Raw genomic sequence first — 23,995 nt, 5'->3', positions numbered from 1 at the left:
CACAGGGGAAGAAGGAAATTTCTCGGGACAAGGCTGATAGGGCTTGGCTGTGTCTCCACCAAAATCTCATCTTGAACTGTAGCTCCCATAATTCCCATGTGCTGTGGGAGGGACCCGCTGGGAGATAATGAATCATGGGGATGGTTTCTCCCATACCGTCTCGAGGTAGTGAATAAGGCTCACGGGATCTGATGATTTGTTCCCCCTTTCACTTGGTTCTCATTGTCTCTTTGCCAGCCGCCATGTAAGATGTCCCTTTGCTCTTCAGCCATGACTGTGAGGCCTCCCCAGCCATGTGGAACTGTGAGTCCATTAAACCTGTTTCCTTTATAAATTACCCAGTCTCAGGTATGTCTTTATCAGTAGCGTGCAAATGGACTGATGCAGATGGGTATGTTCATTCTCTTGTAATGGTTTCACCAGTTATGCCTATGTCAAAACTCTTCATATTGTACATGTATGTGTAGTTTATCATGTCATTTCTACCTCAACAAAGTGGTTTTAAAGAAGCATAAAAGTCTTTATATAAATGGGTTCTTATGAAAAAATATGGACCAACATTACATGAAAGAAGCTGGTTAAAGTTAAGATGGAGGATTAGAGGCTGGAGGGAGATGCTTGGCTTCTGGGGGCGTCCATGAAATCGTGAGTGCACTAAAGATTACCAAGGTGTGGCAGGCAGTATCTGAATGTCTTGGTTCCCCTTTTAAGTGCCTTTTTTTGTTGTTGTTGTTAAGAGACAGAGTCTTGCTCTGTTGCCCAGGCTGGAGTGCAGTGGCACAATCATAGCTCACTGCAGCCTTGACCTCCCAGGCTCAAGCCATCCTCCCTCCTCAGCCTCCAAAGTAGCTGGGACTATAGGTGTGCGCCACCATACCTGGCTAGTTTTTGTAGCTTTTAGAGATGGGGGCCTCACTGTGCTGCCCAGGCTGATCTCTAACTCCTGGACTCAAGCAACCCTTCTGCCTTCACCTCCCAAAGAGCTGGAATTACAAGTGTGAGCCACTGTGCCTGGCCTCAACTACTTTCCTATATTTACATGGGTATGTATTTCTTCATAGAGCTAAGTATCAGCACTCTTTCTGCTATTCAGTGTTAAAATGTCTGGAATGTATTCATTCATGGATTCAGCCATTCAGCAGATATTTCCTAAGTGGAAATGTGTGCCAGGCAGTGTTCTAAGCTCTGGGGATTAAACAGAAAGTGTGGCAGGTCTATCCTCACTCTTGGGTCTTCATTCTCACCCTCTCTAGGGGCTTCTCCCAGCCTAAAAGATCACACTGTAGTGTTTCTCAAATTATGAACTAGAGCTACACACAAAGGCTTTTCTGACCTCTGTCTCCCTCTAGCTGCTGCACTGGCTCTCCTTCTTTCCCTCCACTGATCAGTTTCTGAATCTACACTTGCCGCTCCCTGTGGGATGCACCCAACCTCCCTGCACGGTAGACATTCACTGCACGGCTGCTGGGAGTGTGGCAGCTGGCTCCCAGCTGAGCCAGAGGAAGGACAATTCCTAAATCCACAGCCTAAACCAGTGCTTGGTCAGTGGGGAGGTCCCTGTCCTTCCCTGGGTGCAGGGCATATCTGAGGGATATCCCATCTGCACAGCTCCCTGCAAGGTTGACTGAGGCCTCTGTTACTACTTCACTGACACTCAACTTTCCCTCTGCCCTGTCCCGCCTGCCTTCCTCCCTCACCAATGCACTCTGAGGATATTTTCCAATAAGCCACCTCCACTCAGATCTGCATCTCAGAATGTGATTCTTGGGGAATCCAGCCTACACCACCACCTTCACCTCCATCATTCACTAACCCCTCACCCCACTGGGATCTGGCTTCGGCCTCTACCCCAAAAATGATCTCCACTGTCACAGGTCCATCCATGTATGGCTTTCCCACAGATTTTATTTATTGACGGGCAGCATATCAGACTGCAGCTTTCTCCTTCCTGGCACTTTCCCCTCCCCAGATCTAAGACTCCACTTTCTCATGGCGTCCATGCCCAACCCTCGCCTCACCAATGCCTCTTCGAATCTTTGACTCTTCCTGCTCAGACCTATAGTCTCCTTTCTTCTCCTCAAATGATGATATTTCCTCAGCCCTCATTCTACACACTCACCCATTTCCATGCCTCAGCCATCATCTCTGATTCATAAACCCAAATTGGTATCATTATTATTGGTTTCTTCCTTAAACATGCATCTGTCTAGCCATCCATTTATCCATCTATCCGTCAATCCATGCATCCATTCATCTATGCATCTGTCCAACCATCCAGCCATCTATCCATTCGCCCACGCATCCATCCACCCATGCATCTGTTCATCCATCTGTCCATCCATCCATCCACCCATGCATCTGTTCATCCATCTGTCCATCCATCCATCCATCCATCCATCCATCCATGCATTCATCTATCCATCCATCCATCTGTCCATCTGTTTGTTCATCTCTCTGTCCATCCAACCATCCATGCATCCAAAATATTTTCAGAGTACATATTATGTGGTCTGAGCTAAGTGCTAAGGATACAGTGGTGAAAAATTAGTGTCTTCACTAAATGCAGTTGCCAACTGAACAGTTCATCTGGGCTGTTTCCCAGGCTCCTTGACACATCATATAGTACACTCAACTACCACTCCCTGCACCAGGAAACCCACTCTTATCCTCCAGGATTCCTTCCCTTGGCTAGTAGCAGTTCGCCAAGTCAGAAGTGGGAGATTATCCTAGACTTCTCTCTTTCACTCTCCACAGACCCCAGCATCCATCTCATTGGTTCTTCATGCATTTAGCTCTTCCCTCCATCTCTATGCTACAGCCCTGATTCTGGCTTTTATAAATTCTTGCCTCAACTTCCAAATTAGATTCCCATCTAGCTTCAAGGTCCAGACCCTTCTGGTTCCTCCTCCACACCCTCCCAGAGGAGGTGGTTAATGTTCACTCTTCAAACACGTCACCCACCTTGGATCCCTTTTCTACCCTTCCTTACTGTGCTCAGTGCCCCATGAAGCTGATGACTGTAGGTTTCAGGTGACACACCTGGCTCTCCTTACTTCCTGGCATCCAGTTAGGTTTGACCAATAAGGGCTTCAAGCAGGTTGGGCCCATGGTGGTTCATGGCTGTAATCCCAGCACTTTGGGAGGCTGAGGTGGGAGGATCACTTGAGCCTGAGAGGTTGAAGCTGCAGTGAGCCGAGATTGTGCCATTGCACTCCAGCCTGGGTAACAAGAGTGAAACTCCGCCTCAAAAAAAAAAAAAAAAAAAAAAAAAGACACCTCTATGATAGCAGTTTATATAATCTATCTCATTGTCTTAGTGGCTAACTATTCCAGCTTCCGAATGAAGTATAGTTTATTTAACGGTTCCCTTCTTAGAACCAATACTACTAGTTATTTCCCAGTATCCAGTCTCTCCTTCTTCCCTAACAGAAGTGCGATGTCTTAGCTGGGAACAAGGATAAAGACTACGAGTTGCAGCCTCCCTGCTTGTGTGATTTTCTGCCCAATAGGATGTGGGCATAGTCAGGGTCAAGACCTTAGTGGGGAGGAGCATGCTCTCCCCATCACTCCGTCTCTCTCCCCACTGGCTGGGATGTGAGTGTGGAAGTGAGATATCTGTGCCTATGCAGATGAGGACAGTGCTGCAAGGATGGAAGGCATCTTAGGTCCCTAAGTAGAGCTGGGATAGCAGCCCTGGACTCCTTATAGCCCAACAGTCCATGACAAAGGGTTGGTCTAACTCCAAAAGACCACATTAACCAATAACCAGCAGCAACTCCCAAGGGCAAAGAAGGGCATGTGGAAAGAGCTCTTCCTCTGTCATGATCCCTGATCTCAGACACTCACAACTTCTGCCATTTCTGCACATTGCCTCAACTGTTATTTACCTAACAACTTGTTTCAACTTAACTCTCTTGTTAAAGACAACAGAAATGTATTTATTTTATTTTTTGAGAGATGGGGTTTCACCATGTTGGCCAGGCTAGTCTCAAACTCCTGACCTCAGGTGATCCACCCACCTCCACCTCCCAAAGTGCTGGGATTACAGGTGTGAGCCACCACACCCAGCCCCAGAAATGCATTTATTTAAAAGGAAAACTAGCTGGGCACTATAGCTCATGTCTAATCGCAGCACTTTGGGAGGTCAAGGTGGAAGGATTGCTTGAGCACAGGAGTTCGAGAGCAGCTTGGGGAACATAGTGAGATCTCATTTCTACAGAAAAAAAAAAAAATTAGCTGGACATGGTGGTGTGCACTTGTGGTCCCAGCTACTCAGGAGGCTGAGGTGAGAGGACCTCCTGAGCCCAGGAGGTTGAAGCTACAGTGAGCCATGATGGTGTCACTGCACTCCAGCCTGGGGGACAGAGTGAGAGCCTGTCTCTAAACAAACAAATAAAAGGAAACCTTGGCCGGGTGAGGTGGCTCACACTTGTAACTTGTAATCCCAGCACTTCAGGAGGCTGCCAAGATGTCGATACTCGGTCTCTACTAAAAATAGAAAAATTAGCCGGGTGCAGTGGCAGGCACCTGTAATCCCAGCACTCAGGAGGCTGAGGCAGGAGAGTCGCTTGAATCCAGGGGGTGGAGGTTGCAATGAGCTGAGATCACACCACTGCACTCCAGCCTGGGTGACAGGGTGAGACTCTGTCTCAAAACAAAACAAAATAAAACAAAAACAAAACAAAACAAAACAACAACAACAACAAAAAAGGAAGCCTTAACGGACCATTATTGTTTGCCATATCCAGCAGGTGATTAAAAACCCAAGAAAACCAGACAATGTTATTAAATCAAAAATTAAAAACAAAATGAAATACAGGCCCCTGAAAACAAGTTCCCAAAGAGAAGAACGGGCCTTTTATTGTGTATGCAGTAGGGACCTGTAGTCATTGCTGGTACCCAATACCCTTTAGCTTTATGCCTGAAAAATCTTGTAATCACTCGAGATCTAATCACATGATCTCATTTTCATCACAGTAACTCTAGAGAATGCAAGGATGGCAAAGGGCTCGGGTTCTGGTATCAAAGCAGAGCCAGGGAAGAAGCCCCCACCCTGCACCTCGGGCCCCCAGGGGTCAACGGCTAGGCATTGGGGACTGGAAGCCCCGACCCCAGCAAACCTCACCACAGCACAGGGTCCTAAAGAATCTTGCGGTCACTTACTGAGATGACCTTTTTTAAAAAAAACATTTTGATGTCAACTTATTTACTCCTTTGCCAATATTCAAATAGGTAGGCATTCATACAGAGGCAAAAAAAAAAAAAAAAAAAGAAGAAGAAGAAGAAAAAGAAACCTCTAAAATGGCCAAATAATCTATTCTACTTTCTTTTTTTCTTTTCTTTTTTTTTTTTTTTTCCAGTCAGAGTCTCACTCTGTCTCCACTGCCAGGCTGGAGTGCAGTGGCACGATCTCAGCTCACTGCAACCTCCGCCTCCCAGGTTCTAGCAATTCTCCTGCTTCAGCCTCCTGAGTTGCTGGGATTACAGGCGCCTGCCACCATGCCAAGCTAATTTTGTATGTTTAGTAGAGATGGGGTTTCACCATGCTGGTCAGGTTGGTCTCTAATTCCTGACCTCGTGATATGCCCACCTTGGCCTCCCAAAGTGTTGGGATTACAGGTGTGAGCCACCGCACCTGGCCTGTTCTACTTTACTTTTTAGAAACCTGGAAATCAGGAGCTCTGGCATTTGCGGGATAGTAGCATTAAAAATATCTTCTATAGGTCAGGCATGGCGGCTCACGCCTGTAATCCCAGCACTTTGGTAGGCCAAGGTAGGAGTTTGGGACCAGCCTGGGAAACACGGTGAAACCCCATCGCTACTAAAAATACAAAAATTAGCCGGGCATGGTGGTGGATGCCTGTAATCCCAGTTACTCAGGAGGCTGAGGCAGGAGAATCGCTAGAACCCGGGAGACAGAGGTAGCAGTGGGCTGAGATCGCGCCATTGCACTCCAGCCTGGCAACAGAGCAAGACTCCATCTCAATAAATAAATAAATAAATAAATAATTTAAAAATCTCCTATATCAAAAATATCATTTGATGATCATTACCACATAAGAGCTTCGTTCAGTGTTGGGATAATTGTAGATTCACATGTGGTTATAAGGAACAGCACAGATGTCCTGTACTCTCAACCCAGTTCTCAATGGTCACATCTTGAAAAACTGTCATAGGACAATATCACAACCAGGAGACTGACAGTCATCCAGTTCACTGATTGCATTCAGATGTCCAGGGTTTTACTTGTATTTGTGTGTGTGCGTGCGCGCGCACGCGCGCGTGCCAGTGCGCATGTGTGCATTTAGATATAAAGCAAGAAAACAAAGTGATGGCAAATTGTAATGTGTTATAAAAAATCAAAGGTTTTAAAACATGCTGGGGCCCTATTAAATTAGACTGTCTAGGGCGGGGCCTGAGCTTTGGGATTTAATTCCCATGTTGTTGTCGTTGCTGTTGTTGTTGAGACAGAGTCTTGCTCTGTCACCAGGCTAGAGTGCAGTGGCGTGATCTCAGCTCACTGCAACCTCCGCCTCCTGGGTCCAAGTGATTCTTCTGCTTCACCCTCCCTAGTAGCTGAGACTACAGGTACACACCACCATGCCTGGCTAATTTTTGTATTTTTAGTAGAGATGGGGTTTCGCCATATTGGCCAGGCTGGTCTTGAACTCTTGACCTTGTGATCCCCCCACCTTGGCCTCCCAAAGTGCTGGGATTACAGGCGGGAGCCACTGCACCTGGCCCCCAGGTAGTTTTAACAGGCAGGAGGCCTGGGTAGCATGGCCTTAGCCTTGGAGCCCTGCCCTCATTCCTTCTGGGATCTTGCTACATTGCCCAGGCTGGTCTCGAAACCCTGGGCTCAAGTGATTCTCCCCTCAGCCTCCCAAAATGCTGGATTACAGGCATGAGCCATGGCACCTTGAACTCAAGGCTGGGTCAGCCACTGGGAGTCACTCTCTTGCCCCTTTGCCGGAGCTCAGCCAGTGACTCCCTGCCATCTGTCATCTGTCAGCACAGCTCTGAAGAACCTCCAGTCCTGCTTCTTAAAGTGGTACTGGGTCCCGACTATACCCTGCTGTGGGGTGGTTCACCTTCCGGAAGCATTGCTTTTTGAAGAAAAGCAATTTAAGTGGCGACTTAAAGCAGTATTTTTAGATGAAAAGACGTGGAGCAGAATGCAACATTCATATGCAGCTTAAGCTAAAATTCCAAGCTTTAAACTCTGCCCCCAGATCCCAGGGAGGTCTGCATGCTGTGTTCCTTAGCTTTGGGGGTATGTTGCTGGACAACATGAGACATTGTCTACCAGTGCAAATGGCACTATGGTTTTCTGTTCCTTGGGCCAGGCTGGCAAGCTCTGAAAATGAGAAAACATGCATAAAGCTCTTGGCATGGCCAGGCACGGTGGCTCACACCTGTAATCTCAGCACTTTGGGAGACTGAGGTGGGTGGATCACTCGAGCCCGGGAGTTCGAGACCAGCCTGGGCAACATGGTGAAACCCTGTCTCCACTAAAAAAAAAAAAAAAAAAATTATCTGGGCATGGTGGTGCATGACTGTAGTTCCAGCTATTCGGGAGGCTGAGGTATATCACTTGACCCCAGGAAGTTGGCGCTGCAGTGAGGTGAGATTGAGCTACTGCCCTCCAGCCTGGGTAAGAGTGAGACTTGTCTTAAAACAGAATAGTATTTCTTTTTAAAAGGCACCTGGCATGTGGAGAACCCTTAACACACCATTGCTGTTACTCTCCCTCCCCCTGGACCTCGTAAATACCTATTCAGGAAAAGTTCCACCAGGGCTGAAGGACTGGTCTCTGTCAAGGTCCATGTGGGTTCCAGTTCTGGCTGTTGTTCAGAGACAGCCCCCTCCACAGCTGAAATCAAAGGATCAGCAAACTTCAAAGAAGTGGGAAAACCAATTAAGTCCTAATGCATAGAAATGATGCCTTAGCCAAATGTTAAGACGGCTTCCTCAGTGCAACCTGAATTTGTCATCCCCCTACCTCTTTTTTTGAGACTGGGTCTCACTATATTGCCCAGGCTGGTCTCAAACTCCTGGGCTCAAGTGATCCTCCCACCCCAATCTCCCAAAATGCTGGAATGACAGGCATGAGGCCACCATGCACGGCCATTCCTCAGTCTTGATGCATTCATCTCAGCCCCTACCTTCATGCTATTTAACCTGAATTTGATCCTCTGGGTCAAGGACCTTGCTTTGACCTTCGTGTCATTCCCAGTTCATCCACCTGCACAAGCCAACAGTGTGGCACTGCCACAATCTCCTGTTCACAGATGTCAACAGATGACAGCTATTATTCCTTGCAGTATTTATTCAGCCACTACCATCTATCTGACAAGGTGGATTACAAAGATGAGTGAGAGCCTATTCAGCATGTGGTGGCCTAGCACAGTACCTCAAAATGATGAAAGGAGCTAATTACTCTTGATGTGGGAAGGAAGCCCAGAGCCAGCTATCCTCTAGTCTTTGGGGGTGGGGAGCATAACACTGCCGAGATGCTGAGGATCACTAGAGCTGGGAACGAATCCAGGCATGCAGAGCTGGGAGGGTATTTGAAAATGTGTAAATGCCTGGGGGCCAGGCGCGGTGGCTCACGCCTGTAATCCCAGGTCTCTGGGAGGCCGATGGGCAGATCACTTGAGTCCAGGAGTTTGAGACCAGCTTGAGCAACATGGTGAAACTCCATCTCTACTAAAAATACAAAACTTAGCCAAATTTGGTGGTATGCACCTGTAATCCCAGCTATTTGAGAGGCTGAGGGATGAAAATAGAGCCTGCGAGACGGAGGTTACAGTGAGTCGAGATCCAGAGTGAAACCCTGTCGAAAGAAAAAATAGAAAAAGGAAAGAAAGTAAGAAAAAGAAAAAGGAAGAAAGAAAAAAGAAAAGGAAGAAAGGAGAAAGAAAAAAAATGGAGGAAAGGAGGAAAGACAGAAAAGGAAGAAAGGAAAAAAGAAAAAAGAAAGCGCGTTTAAGTGCCTGTGTTAGAAAGTTTACCCCAACTCTTGGCGGCTGTGAGTGACGGGAAGGCCCCTGAGCCAGGGTACAGCACAATCAGCTGCAGGTCTGTGCCAGACAAAGGGCAGCACCCAAGCACTGGCAGTTGGGATTGATTAAGACCGAGAAGTAATACTGGCTCAGGGAATAGAGCTGTATTTATTTAAGGACTAGGCAAAGATCTGAACCACTTTAAAAATTTTTTAAATCAAACACTTTATTTCCACATAACAAGCGCAAAAAACTCCCAAACACTTTAACAATACAATTAACGCAGTTATGAATTATATACTACTCAAAGCCCCAAAGTCAGAAGGTCAATCAGCTTAACGCTCCAAACATTTCCAGACATGGTTTTTCAAAGCTACCTTTGGTTTTTGGAAAAACCAGTATGGAAGTCAATATACATTGAACGCACTGAATAACATCTGCTTATCGTAAGGTGTCCGACAACATTAGCTTACACCTGTCAAGTTGGAGCATGATCTGAAGTAATACACTGAAATCCATATACAGATTTTGCCCCGAGCTCCTGCAGGGAGAAGCGAGGGCCGTGAAGGGGGAAGAAAAGGCCAGTCCGGGTGTGGCGTTTCTCGCTTTGTAACAGAGGTATGAGAGTTTAACACTAGTACACTGTCAAGTCATTAAGCTTCATGTTCCACATGGTTTCTTGCTGAGGCTTGAGATGGGCACAAATGGTGGGGAAGATGAAGTCACAGAAGAGTTTTGAGCAACAAGATCCCAAAGATGCTCAGAGAGGGTGGGAAGGAGCAAGCTACAGTTTCCCATTGTTCTCACATTATTTCAGGGTGAAATTGTGATGAGTTCAGATAAAATGTTCAAATATTTGCTTAGATTTTTAATCAGTTGCTCTATGAGAACCCTCATACATAGCAACTTTGAAACTTTCATTATAAAAAAGAGCCTACAAATAAATTCACAAAAAAGAGACAATTAATGTTGAGCAGCCAAAAAGTCATGGTTTATTATATCTGAAGAAATTTCATAATTCAAACACAACCAAACTGTACATTTTACAATCACATTCTATTTGTAAACAGTTAAAAGCCACTGACTTCTTTTGCATCTTAGGACACAAACAGTTAGAATCAAGGCAATGAAATGATGGCAAATTCTGTACTGTTAAAATTTTTACCCTTGTTTAGTCTCTCTTCTTCGACTAAGCAAGCATTATAATACCATTTGGGGGCAAAAAAAGGGGGAGGAAAGAAAGTTTAAAATGGTGTAACTCGTTAGTTTGCAACAACATTTAAAATTTTCTTTATACAACAAACAACTCTGTAAGCCCAATACCTTGGTTACAGTATGCATAGTTACTGATTTCGGCTTTAAGGTACAACAGTTAAACGTTAACACAGTCACAAGAGAGCAGAAACATATGGAGCCACTTGATGGGATTACAAAAAATTATTACCTATTGATTATTAGCAAACCATCATCACTCACTAATAAAAAGACAGCATCTGAAAGCAGAATGTCAAACTCCAGCTTTAAGCGTTTTTTTGTATTTTCTTTTTTTTGGCAGAGAAAATTCTTTAACAGAGCAATATGTAGTATCAGTGCTAAAAGTTGGGGTTTTTATTTTTTTCCTATAAGAAACTACAAGGAGTTTTTTTTTTGTTTTGTTTTTGTTTTTTATTTTTTTTTAACTGGGGAACTGGTTTTCCTGAGAACCATGCTCTTTGATTTAGGACAGGAATAGAAAAACAAAAGAACATGGCCAAATGCTGCTCCTTTTTCCCAGAGATAGAAAGCATCTTTTAAATCATCCTCCATTTTTTTTTTTTTGTCTTTTACATTTTTTTTAAATGATGGAAGAGTAAACATTTTCTTTTTTCTCAAAAAACAAACAAAAACATCTGTAAACAAGAAGGTTCAACGTGGGAACCTCCAAAACAAAATGGAAAGCCTATTCAAAGTGCAGGGCCCGTCCTGGGTGGCAGGTGGGCTGCAAGTCACAGCTGTGGCCACAGTTTTTCAAACTGCAGAGCGAAATTCTTTAGTTTTACAACATGAAAAAACTGGTGCAACACTTTCATTAATAATCCTAAGTCAGCATCCTAACTTGATCTTTTAAACTCCACGATACCACAATAAGGTAGGCAACATCAAGGCATAGTAGAGAGCGCACGCCTCCTAAGAACACCCTTGAGTAAACATTGACACTGGGACAGCTGCCCCCCATACTGCCGATGAGACGGAGAGAACATCATTCAGTGCAAAGGGAAAAGCTCATACGTTATCAGCCCAAAACATGGTTTCGCAAAAAGAGAGAAAAAAAGGGAAGGGGGGAGGAATAGAAGGAAAAAAAAATCGAAGGCTAAACATGATGAATAGACACAAGCGAGCTCATTCTCTACGGTTTAGCATGTATGGCGCTATTTGGGAGTGTAAATAGAGTAGATACCTTTTCACATTATAATATTGGCCTGCATGATTCAAGTATTCAAACTGATATGTTCTGGGGAAAACAAAGTGGAAAATGTGCAGAGAATAGCTGTTCCCACAGGCGGCCCCTGGCTGCAGGCGGCGAGCCCCACTTAGTGCTCCTTTCCCTCGTGTCTGAGGTCCCGGTCGGTGAGTCTGCATCTACACTGTTACATGGACTCTCCACCCCCACCCAGGTGGTCAACAGAAAGAAAAGCGTTAATGGGAGATGGGCTGCTAATTCCTCGGGGGTCGCTGCTGCTTGGAGGACCCCACAGGCTTGTGGAATAATGCGGGGTCCCCCAGAGTGAAGTGCCGTGAAGGTCTCCACAGTTAGTTCCCGACAGCCCAGCACCATTCCAGTGATTGAGATCGGTCCGGCTGGAGAATGAGTGGGAACAGTCGAGGGAGCCCAGCCGGCTCTGGCTGGACCCGAGAGACTGCCAGCCGGGAGAAGGGGTCAGAGACTGGCTTTGTGCAAAGAAACGACTGATCTCCTCTTCACTGGCAAACTCAGCAAGAATAGTAGTGTTCCCCAGTACACACCTAGAGGAGAGAGGCACCGCGGACATGTGAGGACGGTGCATCAGGAGGGCTTCATTAACTCCCAAGTGAGGGTGCAACTTGTCTCTGCTAGAGAAGCCATGGAGGGCGCAGAGGGAGAGACCACACCACGTGACCTGTGCGCCCTCCCTTCACCGAGCGTGCGGCAATAGCTCTCTGGGGCCTGGTGCTTTACCCAGAGTGAACTTCCTCGGTCTCCCACGGGTAATGTAAGGGACTTCCTAGGGCCATTTGGCCAGGTCTGCTTCCCCCGCTTAGGAGTGCCAATCTTGGAACGAGGGCACTGCTGCAGCCCACAGGAGCCACCCATACAGGACCCCGTGCGCTGTCCCAAGACAGGCTGTGCTCTCACACAATTCCTTCCCCAAGACTCTTCCAACTCGGAGTCCAACAGCCAACTTACATGTGCAGAGACTTTTGTGCCTTCACTACCTCTTCTTTTGAACTGTAGCGGACCAGAGCATTTCCGTGAGGGAGGTTCAGGTGGAATGTGATCAGCGGGCCGTGCTGCATGCACAGAGTGCGCAGAGTTGAGCCATCGATCTAGGAAACAGCGTGGGAACCACCAGTGAGGGGTCACTGAGGGTCCTCTGGGAGGCCGTCCCAGGCTGCACCGCTGTCCCTCCTCTCTTCCCTGAGGCTCTGGGCTGGCATTACTCTTCACTGATTCTCACTGCTCTAACTGGGTGCAGAGCCGCCCTCCCCACCTCCACTGCTCCCAGAGCCATACCTTTCCGGCCTCTAGACTCCTGGACACTCCCCAGATCCCCAATTCCTTATGAGCCATTGTCCCTGCTATGACTCCATGTCTTCTCTCTTCCCTGCCCTGAGGACAGCATCCATCAAAGCTCTGCTCCCTGGGGGAGGAGGGAGGTGGGCGCTTAACACCCAGCCTCCAGAGAAGGGGGCAGGCCAGGGGCTAAGAAAATGCTCTCACCTTGGGGCAGACCAGGGTTTCTCCACATGCGAATAAGGACCACCTGTGTCAAATTCATCTGCAGGCCCTCAAACCAATGCAGAGTCCCAGCTCTTAGCCCAGATCTACTGACTCAATCTCTGGGTGAGACCTGGGAATCTGTATTTTTGGTTGGTTCCCAGGCACATTACAGCGTGAACCACGGGATCTGACCAGAGCCTGCCTGAGGTCTACAGACCAGTCCTCTGGTACTTTCTCTGCCTGGGCTCACTACCACCTAGAAGCCCTCGTCTCACACCCAGACCCAAACCTCTGTTCCCATGCTCCCTGACATAGCCACATAAACCAGGGTTATCTGGTATCCTTACCTGAGGTGTAAGGTTTTTTAGAACAAGCCAATTTGTTATTCTCCCTGAGCTGCTCTCACCCCAGCTGGAACCTAAACGAGAAAAAAGGACAAGTCAGTCTTCCAGGACTGGATGAATACAGCTAGAGTTACTCAGCAGATCACTCGGCCTCCTGGCTTCCTTTATTTCCTTTGCACTTCTACAGGGGATGCTTTCTCCCTAGGCTCACAATCTGAGCTCCCCCTAGCCATGGCCAGGCATTAACTCCATGGCAGGGGGCTCTGCCTCTGGGGAGAGTGAGCTCAGAATGGCTCCCAGCTTACCACATGGGAGGGCAGTGAGCCATAAAACCCAGCCGTTATCTCTTTGAGATCTTCTAATTGATAGGAGCTAAAATCATCTCAAACGATACCCTCTGGGAAAGGCTTCAGTAATGACTGAGGATTCTGCCTGTGTGTCCTTCAGGGTGTGAAGCTTTAAGGGGATTCCAGAGCTTGCCATCGCACAGATGCTCCTTGTTTTCACGTGGGTTACTGCAGGGGCTCCCCATCTGGCCTTCCTGCTGGGCCTCTGTGGCATCCACTCTCCCCCTGGGAGTAGAGCCTCACCCCTGACCCCATCTATAACTCAAGGCACCTCACAAACACTTCAGGACGCAGCTCACGCCTATCCACTTTTCACGGAATCCTCCCCATCCCCGACAATCCTCTCATTACTCCAGCGGGAGCTTTTGTGCTTCTCAGGTGTCTGGGCCTTGGCAGAGTCTGCCCCTCGGCTTCACCTGGCTTACTCCTACAGGTTTCCTGATCCCACTCAACTGCATTAAGGCTCCCTGGGGTAGGCTCCTGGGCCACTTTCACTAGCACCCCTCACTGTGTGCTGCCAGTCTTAGCTGGCACCCATATAGATGTCTGTGGCCTGCAAAAACCACTCACACCACACCAGTTATGTTAACTTGCATTCGGTAGCTTGGCATGGACTTTAGTGTTCTTTTTCTGTGAATTAACCCCCACCCAAAGGAAAAGCTGCAAGTTTTCCTACAGCCAATCACCTGTCTAAAGATCAGAAATTACACATTCGATCAGAAAATACTGATGAGGTTTTATTACTCATTTTCAGCTTGACAATGGGAACGTTTGGTATAGTTTGCAAGCAAGGCAGAGTGTATTTACTGCGGAAACTGCTAGGCTAATCTGGGGGATGTGTGTGTGTATGGTGTGGAGCCGGTGCAGGCAGGACATGATGTCAATGCTAGCCATTTATAGAATGAGGAGAGTTTGCTTCTGGCTTATGGCTGTTGGCTCTGTATGATTAGTCAACAGCACCCTCTTTCACTCTCAAATGTTCATGTTGAATACAGGCCAAGCAACCACCCAAACAGGCCCTATTCTTCAAGGTCCAGTTCCAGACTTGCCCAATACTGGCTTCTGCTCCATGTGATGTGGTTTAAGCCCCCCACGAGCAGGAAGTTACTACACATTTTAAGAAGTATTCTTGAGGAACTTCTGAGACAATGGAGCTTCCCACTCCATTAAGTTTACTGTGGCCCGCTGTGTGTCTTTGGGTGGATCATTTCTTTGAGTTCTCATTCCACCTGACAGAGGGTAACTCAATAGTTTACCGTTAAGGTGTCTATTAAATTCGACTGTTAGTACTGGTTAGCGTTCTGCAAATAAACCAGAGAAAACCACCTTACGTACTGCATCTTACCTGGGGTATATCTGGCGTCAGAATTTCCCCATCCTCCACCTACACGAAGGGGAGAATTATCCCACGTAGACAAGGGTGGCTTCTGACCAGTCAGTCCCGGAGGTGGGCGGGACGGAGCAGTGATGTTTTTAGGTGGCAAAGGGACCTTCCACAGCTCATGAGCCAGAGAGGTGTTTGTAACTGAACCAGGAGACCATGTCAATTTGGAATCACTATTTCTGGCTACTCAAAGGGGGGAAAAAATGGAGAGGGGAGGAATAATGTTTAAGAAAGGAGGAAATTTAAATAATAACGACATCCATTCGCCCACAGAAAGCAAATCTAACAAACAAAAGAAACTCTATTAAAACCGCCAAATCAAACTACACTGAGAAAAAAGAAAATCAGCGGCCGGGCGCGGTGGCTCAAGCTGTAATCCCAGCACTTTGGGAGGCCGAGGCGGGTGGATCACGAGGTCAAGAGATCGAGACCATCCTGGTCAACATGGTGAAACCCCGTCTCTACTAAAAATACATAAAATTAGCTGGGCACGGTGGTGCGTGCCTGTAATCCCAGCTACTCAGGAGGCTGAGGCAGGAGAATTGCCTGAACCCAGGAGGCGGAGGTTGCAGTGAGCCGAGATCGCGCCATTGCACTCCAGCCTGGGTAATGAGCGAAACTCCGTCTCAAAAAAAAAAAAAAAACAAAAAAAAACAAAAAAAAAAAAAAAAAAAAGAAAATCAGCCCAAAGGAAACTGCTTCCCTCCCTCAAAACAATCAAGCCATTCATCTGTTATTAATAGTTTTAAGACCTATGAAATTTGTAGGCCAGTGTCCAAAACTGTACTCTAATTGAAATGGAAAACAATTTGAATTGCTCTAAAATAGCAATTGTGAACTTCTTAATAACCATAATTGAGTCACTCAAAGGCCATTTAAATGAATTTTAGAACTTTGTTGTTTACTCAGGGAAGAAAGGACTGCAAAAGAGCCCCAACTCGGGAGATTTTCACAGGAGATCTTCACGGGGTGCCTGCCTCTCTGTGCCATGCATTGGCTGCTGGGCACCTGGCATGTGCTATCTGTGATCTTGACATAGTCTACTGAGGACAGAGTGGGTAAGTAATTTGTCTATTGGTCTAATGTATAGCCAGGATTCAAAACTAAGCCTGCATGGCAAAAGAAAGAAAAGTAAAATAGAGGAAGAAAGGAACGGAACGGAAAAGGAAAGACAGTGAAAAAAGAAAGGAAAGAAAAGAGAGAAAAGAAAAAGACAGCAGGCCTGTTCCTGATGCACACGGCCTTGCAGCAATGGGGACATGAGTAGGTATGCAGGGACCAGGTACACAGTAAACTACATCAACTGTCATGCTAAAAGCACGGGGGGACAGCTAGGAGGGGAACAATTCCTATCTTCCATCACCATCAACTCTTTTCTTACTTAACTTACAAAGTGCAAGTGTATTAGGTCAGTGCTACTCAGGGTGTGGCTGCAGTCACAACACAGTTTCATATTAATCTGCCGCAGGATGAGTCCAGAAATTCAGAGTGCACATGTGTAGCAACCTGACATTCCTGTAACTCTCAAGTGTGCCATCATTTTCCTAGCAATTCGGAATTCATGTTTACTGTATTTTACAAAAGTATCAGTCTACGAGGACTGGCAATTTTTTTTTAAAGGTCCTTCACTGAAGATAGTCTGAAAACTAGTTTGGATTAAACTATATTTAATTACAGAGCTGCTGCGGCTCTCAGATGAGTGAGAGTGGTTCAGTGAAAACTGATTTTAGTAGATGACCGCTGGGTACAGTAAGTTTAAAAAGGAATAAACGATGTTAAAAAAATAATTTCCCAGGCTCACAAACAGAACCTCTTAACTCCCTGAGAAGACTATGGACAAAAAGAAGAGGGCATTAAAACAACAGCTGAGGCCTTGGCTATGACCCTCCCTTCCCGAGTGAAGGCAAGGCCCACCTGAAGTGCTTTGTGCTGTACTGCTGAGGGGAACGTTGTAGTTGGAGGCACGAATGGATGACCAGGCACTAGTTGAAGGCAGCGTGGTGTTCAAGGATGAGGATGACCCTGTGTGAAGGAAGAGTCCAATCAGCCACCAGAGCAAGAAACATGGAGGTTAAGAAAAAGCAAAAGCTTCCAGAGAAATCGAGGTCTAACGGTATGCCACAAGAAAGGAAACAAGATGATGCCTGAGACATCTTCCTTCTTGCCTTCAAAACAGCATGCTGAGTGAGTTCACCAGCTGTCTCTGCCTTGGCTCAGCACAGGCATTTTCCCTCTGATTTTGTCCTCATTGGCTTTGAGGATGCATTCTAGCAATGAGGTCCAGCCACCCAAGACAGCACTTGGGCTCTGCTTCCCAGCACTGGGTCTAAAAGGAGGTTTGGGTCTTGCTGCTCCTAACTTGCCCCTGAGATCCAGGGACTTCTTACTGGTTAGCCTGCTCTCTAAGGCACCTAGTCACAGGCATTGCCAGTGAGCTGAGCCTTCAGCCTTCTCCATTACTCACCATATTCAGGCTCCCAAACCTGGTGTTGCTTTCCATTTTCAAAACCCCCTTCAGTTGTACGTAGGGGGTTTGTCCCCATTGCTCTAGTTGAGCTCTAGACCTGACCACCATCTGGATTACTATACCAGTTCCCTGACTGGTGTACCAACCCAAACCACTCTGCTGACCACAGCCAGATTACCCCATCTTAAAGATTCTTCCACTCAAAGCTGTCAATGCTCTATTTGCTTTAACATCAAATCCAAACTCTCCTGACTTTCCGAGCCTTTCTATAGGCCATCAGATTCTTCAATTAACTCCCACGCTGTGAGAATTTATGCTTGGCTTAGTGTCCCCCAAAGAGGGCAGCGCCGCCTGTGAAATACAGACACTTCACAATGCTGAGGACTCTTCTCCGCTGGTGCAGAGACACTTGTTACCTCAGCAAATTACACATCTAAAGCAACATGGTGGCTGCTTCACATTTGCTTTATAAAAGTATAGATGGTATTTTAAAAAGAAAGTATTTTTTAATATCTAAAAATTCATTTCATTAACAGTCCTCTGGTACAAAATCATGGATGAAACACATGTAAATGCCTTGAGATGAAAAGTAACCCTGTGGCAGGTAATAGGATAATTTTATTTGCTAACCAATTAAAAAGCACATCTGGACTGCAGGGATCCTTAAATTGGTCTTATTCTTACTCTCTGAGACAGTTTAATTTGCTCTTCCAGACAAAAGTCCTTCAATATTCAGAGTATATAAATATATATATAATAGTAAGTATAATGTCTTGTTTTTTAAATAATCATAATCTTGTAACTCAGTAATAACTTCATTTGTTGTTTTTGCATTCAGTTAATACAATTACTGGAAAGCAAAGGTTTGCTGGTCCTTTGTGTTAACTTATTAAATTAATATACATGTTTGCCATACTAAGGATGATGAAATCCTGATCATTTAAAAAGTAGCCAAATTAAAAAGTCACCTATGGGAAAACAGGAAATTGTTTGCCATTCTTCTTCTTCCTTTTTTTTTTTTAAAGAGACAGGGTCCCACCCTATGTTGCCCAGGCTAGCCTCAAGCTCCTGGGCTCGAGCGATCCTCCGGTCTCAGTCTCCCAGAGTAGCTGGTGCTACATGAACCATTCTTAAACTGTGTTGTTAATTCTCACTCAGAAATTGATTTGCACCCCTACGTACCACTGTTCCTGTCCCTGAGGTGGTCAACTTCCCGCACAGTATTAATTGAAAGATTGTTTATGACACTGCCAGGAGTGACGTAAGGGTCAGTTTCAGGGTCAATGTTTGGATAACCTTTCCATGGCTCACCAGGACGAAATTCTGGAAATGGAAATTTAAAATTAGTTCAAAGCTTAATCATCATTTTAAAATCCATTATTAGCTATCCAAAACCTTTATTCCTAAATCCTATGCAACTCTCAAATGTTTTCTAATTTATACTAACACTCTAAGAGGATGGTTCAGTGATATAATTAGTATTATAAAACTATTCTTTACAAATAACTTGCAAGCTTTTACAACTGAAATAATCTCTGAATGTGAATATACACATACACACATATATATGCATATATGCGTGTGTACTTATATGTATACAGACACATACATACGTGTGTGCATGTGTGTAAATATATGTATGTATGTATGTTTGAGACACGGTCTTGCTCTATCACCCAGACTGGAGTGCAGTGGTGCAATCATAGCTCACTGTAGCCTTGAACTCCTGGATTCAAGTGATCTCACAGCTCAGCCTCCCCAAGTGCTGGGATTACAGGCATAAGCCACTGTGCTTGGCCGTGGATTCCTGTATTCTTAAACAGTAACATTTAAAAGTGCTTTACGACAAATCACAAAGCTACTGCAACGCAGTTAGGACAAAGCAGGCCACAGAAGCATTTCTGCTAACTCCTATGTACAAATGAAAACACTGCAAGTTACTCCCTGACACAACTTAAGAGAAATAATGAATTAAAGTTTTTAACAGAATTCTTCATGCTGGTCAATGGGACTCACTTCTACCTCTGCTGCTTGAGCATAAAGGCATAGGGAACAGGCTGACACACTCACTTGCCCAAGACTTCATGCTTAACTTTTCCTCTATCACTTCTGCATTCCTTCTTATCCGCACAGGTCAGTCTAATCACGCCGATCTGGGCTACATCAGTAGTAAGTCCAGATGTAACAAAACCTTAATGGAAACATAGTCTCATGAAAGAAAGTGTTAGAAAAATTTTTACCTGGTGGCCAATTAACACTGCTAGAGCCGTTAGGCGATTTGGCACGTGGCCAGCCATCTCCTATAGAACCTGGAGGACTGGCTGGTGAAGTACTGCTGTTCATAAAGTCATAGGGAACAAATGGAGACTCTTCCAGCCTGAAACCACTTGAAATAGCACCTAACAAGGGAAGAATAACAGAGAAATGTGAGCAAAATACACCATCAAATTTATTTCTTACATTTCTCAAATGTAACATGACCACTTTCTATTGGATCTGTGTTTGCTAGAGTAACTTTTATATTGAGATTCTAATGTCTCATTTGAAGAATGTCTGAAAATGACCACCGTGAACTTCAAGGATACGAGGCCCATAAACATCATTAAGTGACCAGAATATTAGTACAAAATTATTTCCAAATCATTAAAACACTTGTATTTTGGGCTAAATTGAGAATGAGTTTGGTGAACTCTTTGGTGGGAGATTCCTGTTTTGGAGGATGAATGAGGAACACAGAAGGAGGGAACAAATGGTGATAAAGGAAGAACCATGGTAGGGAGCACTGTGAGTGCAAAGAGGTGGATCTGAGAATCCAGGAAACCGCTATGCCCACAAGATTATACGCAACAAAAAGAGATCAATACTCTTCTCTATCAGGATGTTCATATTTCTACCCTATGCTCCTCCTTCTTGTGACTACATCACACTGGTAAAGATAGCTGTTTCAAAAATAAGTGTGAAATCCCATAAAAGCACTATTTCACTTAGAGATGACCCTTTGTTTTCTTGTGATTTACTCTCCAGATACATCTTTGAACACATGTTAAAATGACAAATGTGGGCTGGGTGTGATGGCTCATGCCTGTAATCCCAGCACTTTGGGAGGCTGAGGCGGGTGGATTACAGGTCAGGAGTTGGAGACCAGCCTGGCCAACATGGTGAAACCCCATTTCTACTAAGAAAAAAAAAAAAAAAAAAATACAAAAACTAGCTGGGCATAGTGGCGTATGCCTGTAATACCAGCTAGTCGGGAGCCTGAGGGTACAGGGAGCCAAGATCATGCCACTGTACTCCAGCCTGGGTGACAAAGCAAGACTCCATCTGAAAAACAAACAAAACAAAACAAAACAAAAAAAGACAAATGCTTTACTATTAATACAAGCAGAAAGACACACCATTCTCATTGGAACTGTGTCAGCCGCTGTGCTAAGTGCTGGAAGTAGAAAGGTAAATCAGATGGATGGGGTCCTTGCACTTGGTGACACTGTATTCTAACAGAAACCTAATGAATGGAGACGGGAAAGAGGGTGTGTAGCAAGGAGGGGCAGAGCTAGCATGTGAGGGGTTGGGGAAGAGATTCCAGGTGGTAGGTAGCCTGCACAAAGGCCTCATGAGAAAAAGTGTGACATGTTTGAGAAAATGCAAAATCATTTTGTCTGAAAACTAAGTGGGAAAGTGAGTAACATTAAGGAGTTGGACCCTGATCTCCGATGCAGGGAGGGATCAGAGGGCAGGGATGCCCCATTATGTTTTGTTTCAAAGGTCCTGAAGTGGGAGGTGCACGCTACAATCAGCCCTAGGACCTAGCACTCCAAGCTGGCCCTTGCCCTGCCAGCTCCACCCACGTTTGTATCCCAGTCCCTGAAGTCATCACAATTTGCAACACCCTCACGTAGGGATGCAGGGCTTTGCAGGCAGGCCACACTAAGGAGTTTTTTGTTTGTTTGTTTTGTTTTTTTTAGAGTCAGAGTCTCGGCTCACTGCAACCTCTGCACCTGCGCTCAAGTGATTCTTGTCGCTCAGCCTCCTGAGTAGCTAGGATTACAGGTGTGGGTCACATCCAGCTGTTTTTGTGTATTCTTAGTAGAGACGGGGTTTTGCTACATTGGCCAGGCTGGTCTTGAACTCCTAACCTCAAGTGATCTGCCTGTCTCAGCCTCCCAAAGTGCTGAGATTAAGGCGTGAGCCACCATGCCCGGCCAATTCTTTCATATTAAAGGGTTTTAAGACAAGAAGTAATACAATCTAATTTGTTTGAGATCACTTTTGCTGCTGTGTGGAAGATGAATTGGAGGTGAGAGAAACAATGCAAGCAGGAAGATCATTAGAGGCTCCTGAGATAGTGAGGGGTCATCCATGCATAAACCATGTACTTTGGAAGTAGAATCGGCGCTATTTGCAGATGGATATGGGGGTTGAAGAAAGGAAGACATTTCCTAAGTGGATAAACAAACGGTGGCATGTTCCAATACAACTCTTGAAAGGAATGAAGTTTGTATGCTACAATGTGGATAAGCCTGGAAAACAGCATGCCAGACACAAAGGGCCAGAAAATATATACTTCTATTTTAATGAAATGTCTAGTAAAGACAAATCTATGGAAAACAGAAGGTAGGTTAGTTTTTGTTTATGGCTAGGAAAGGAGAATGGTGGAGGGGCTATGATAGTTCAGGAGTTCTTTTTAGGTAAAATGTTTACAAATGAATTGTGATGATGGCTACACAACACTGTGAATATACTAAAAGCCACTGAATTATAAGTAAATTATATCTCAATAAACTGTTAAAAAAGAAAGAATGAAAAAGGCCAGGTGTGGTGGCTCATGCCTGTAATCCCAGCACTTTGGGAGGCCGGGGCAAGTGGATCATGAGGTCAGGAGTCCGAGACCAGCCTGTCCAGTATGGTCAAACCACGTCTCTACTGAAAAAAAAAATACAAAAATTAGCCGGGTGTGGTGGCACATGCCTGTAGTCCCAGCTACTTGGGAGGCTGAGGCAGGAGAATCGCTTAAACCCAGGAGGTAGAAGCTGCAGTGAGCTGAGATCACACCACTGCACTCCAGCCTGGGCAATAGAGGGAGACTCTCTCTTAAAAACAAAACAAAGAATGGGGCTGGGCGTGATGGCTCACGCCTGTAATCCCAGCACTTTGGGAGGCCGAGGAGGGGGATCACGAGGTCAAGAGATTGAAACTATCCTGGCCAACATGGCAAAACCCTGTCTCTACTAAAAATACAAACATTAGCTGGGCATGGTGGTGGGCGTCTGTAGTCCCTGCTACTCGGGAGGCTGAGGCAGGAGAACTGCTTGAACCCAGGAGGCGAAGGCTGCAGTGAGCTGAGATTGCACCACTGCACCCCAGCCTGGGTGACAGAGCAAGACTCTGTCTCCAAAAAAAAAAGAAAGAAAGAATGTCTCATTTTCTAGCTTCAGGCATTTCATGGGCGGAGGTATAATCCATTGACACTGGAAGAAATGAGAGTGTGAAAGGGAAAACCAAGTCTCCACCGTTCATGTTGAGTTTGAGGTGGATGTAACTAGAACCTGGCTTGCAACTCTGGCCGACTCCCACTATGAATGTCCATTACTGAACAGTCAAGTCCTGCATGCCACTCCAGCCCCATTCCTTCCTCTGACTTCAAGTCTCAGGGATGATGGCACTGGCCCCCGACAGGGCCTCCAACCCCTAGCTGGTGGGCACTGACCTATCCTTGACTCAGCATATCTCCACAGTGCCCATTTCCCCTCTGGCTCTGGTGTCCTCAATCTTGTCAATCTGATCTGTGTGAACTATGTATCTGTTCTATAAGCAGAATTAAAGCCACTTGGGAGTGAAATGGGACATAAATAAAGTAATGGCTGTACAGGATACATGAAGCAAGCATAACTACCACATTCCAAGTGATTAATTCTTATACCTGAGATGATAAACATTATATTTTTTTCTAGTAAGAACAATTTCGATTAGGGAAAACTTCATTTAATCAAAGGGAAATAGATGACATAATGAGGCAGCAGGGGTCCAACTGTATTTCATTAATCAACACAAGGGGAACATGAGGAAAATGAAATGTAAAACATACATGATAGGTTCAGTTTAAGCAAATGGACCTAAACGTACAGTGAAGAAATATATTCGTCTTGGAGGTGGGGGATCTGATGAGATAGTGATGAAGGCAGTAATGGCAATGATGGCTATGACCTGCTGACCACTGATGTGTCTAACCCTGTTCCAATAGCTAAGAGCCTGAGCTGCATCGTCTCATTCATCCTCAAAACATTCCAAGAGGGCCACCATTAAAAAAGAATGAAATCATGTCTTTTGCAGAAACATGGATGGAGCTGGGAGTCATTATTCTATGTAAACTAAAGAGAAAATCAAATACTGTATGCTCTCACTTTTAGGCAGGAGCTAACTAATGGGTACTCAAACATGGAAATAATAGACACTTGGGACTCCACAAGCGAGGAGGGTGGCAAGGGTTGACAAA

At 45.5% G+C, this 23,995-nt stretch overlaps 1 protein-coding gene across 10 annotated transcripts in view; it reads right to left on the bottom strand.

Moving 5' to 3' along the window:
- Positions 1-9,974: 9,974 nt before the first annotated feature.
- Positions 9,975-23,995, bottom strand: part of TNRC6A (trinucleotide repeat containing adaptor 6A) — a 219,026-nt gene continuing 205,005 nt past the window's right edge. For 7 of the 10 annotated variants that reach the window (XM_064362586.1, XM_012464632.3, XM_064362582.1 and 4 more), the window contains 7 exons: positions 19,746-19,904; positions 18,688-18,828; positions 16,953-17,060; positions 15,000-15,221; positions 13,311-13,381; positions 12,430-12,569; positions 10,356-12,008 (listed from right to left, as the gene is read on the bottom strand). In XM_064362586.1, the coding sequence (XP_064218656.1) occupies positions 11,633-12,008; positions 12,430-12,569; positions 13,311-13,381; positions 15,000-15,221; positions 16,953-17,060; positions 18,688-18,828; positions 19,746-19,904 (1,217 nt within the window). In that variant the 3' untranslated portion in view covers positions 10,356-11,632. Of the gene's footprint in view, positions 12,009-12,429; positions 12,570-13,310; positions 13,382-14,999; positions 15,222-16,952; positions 17,061-18,687; positions 18,829-19,745; positions 19,905-23,995 lie in introns of all 10 variants that reach the window. The other 3 variants (XM_021672322.2, XM_012464633.3, XM_021672323.2) reach the window with 1 other exon arrangement.

Source organism: Aotus nancymaae, unplaced genomic scaffold (assembly GCF_030222135.1).
Source record: "Aotus nancymaae isolate 86718 unplaced genomic scaffold, 86718_ANA_hifiasm-v0.15.2.pri h1tg000049l, whole genome shotgun sequence".
Classification (NCBI taxonomy): domain Eukaryota; kingdom Metazoa; phylum Chordata; class Mammalia; order Primates; family Aotidae; genus Aotus; species Aotus nancymaae.
This window is presented reverse-complemented; position numbering and strand designations above follow the sequence as displayed.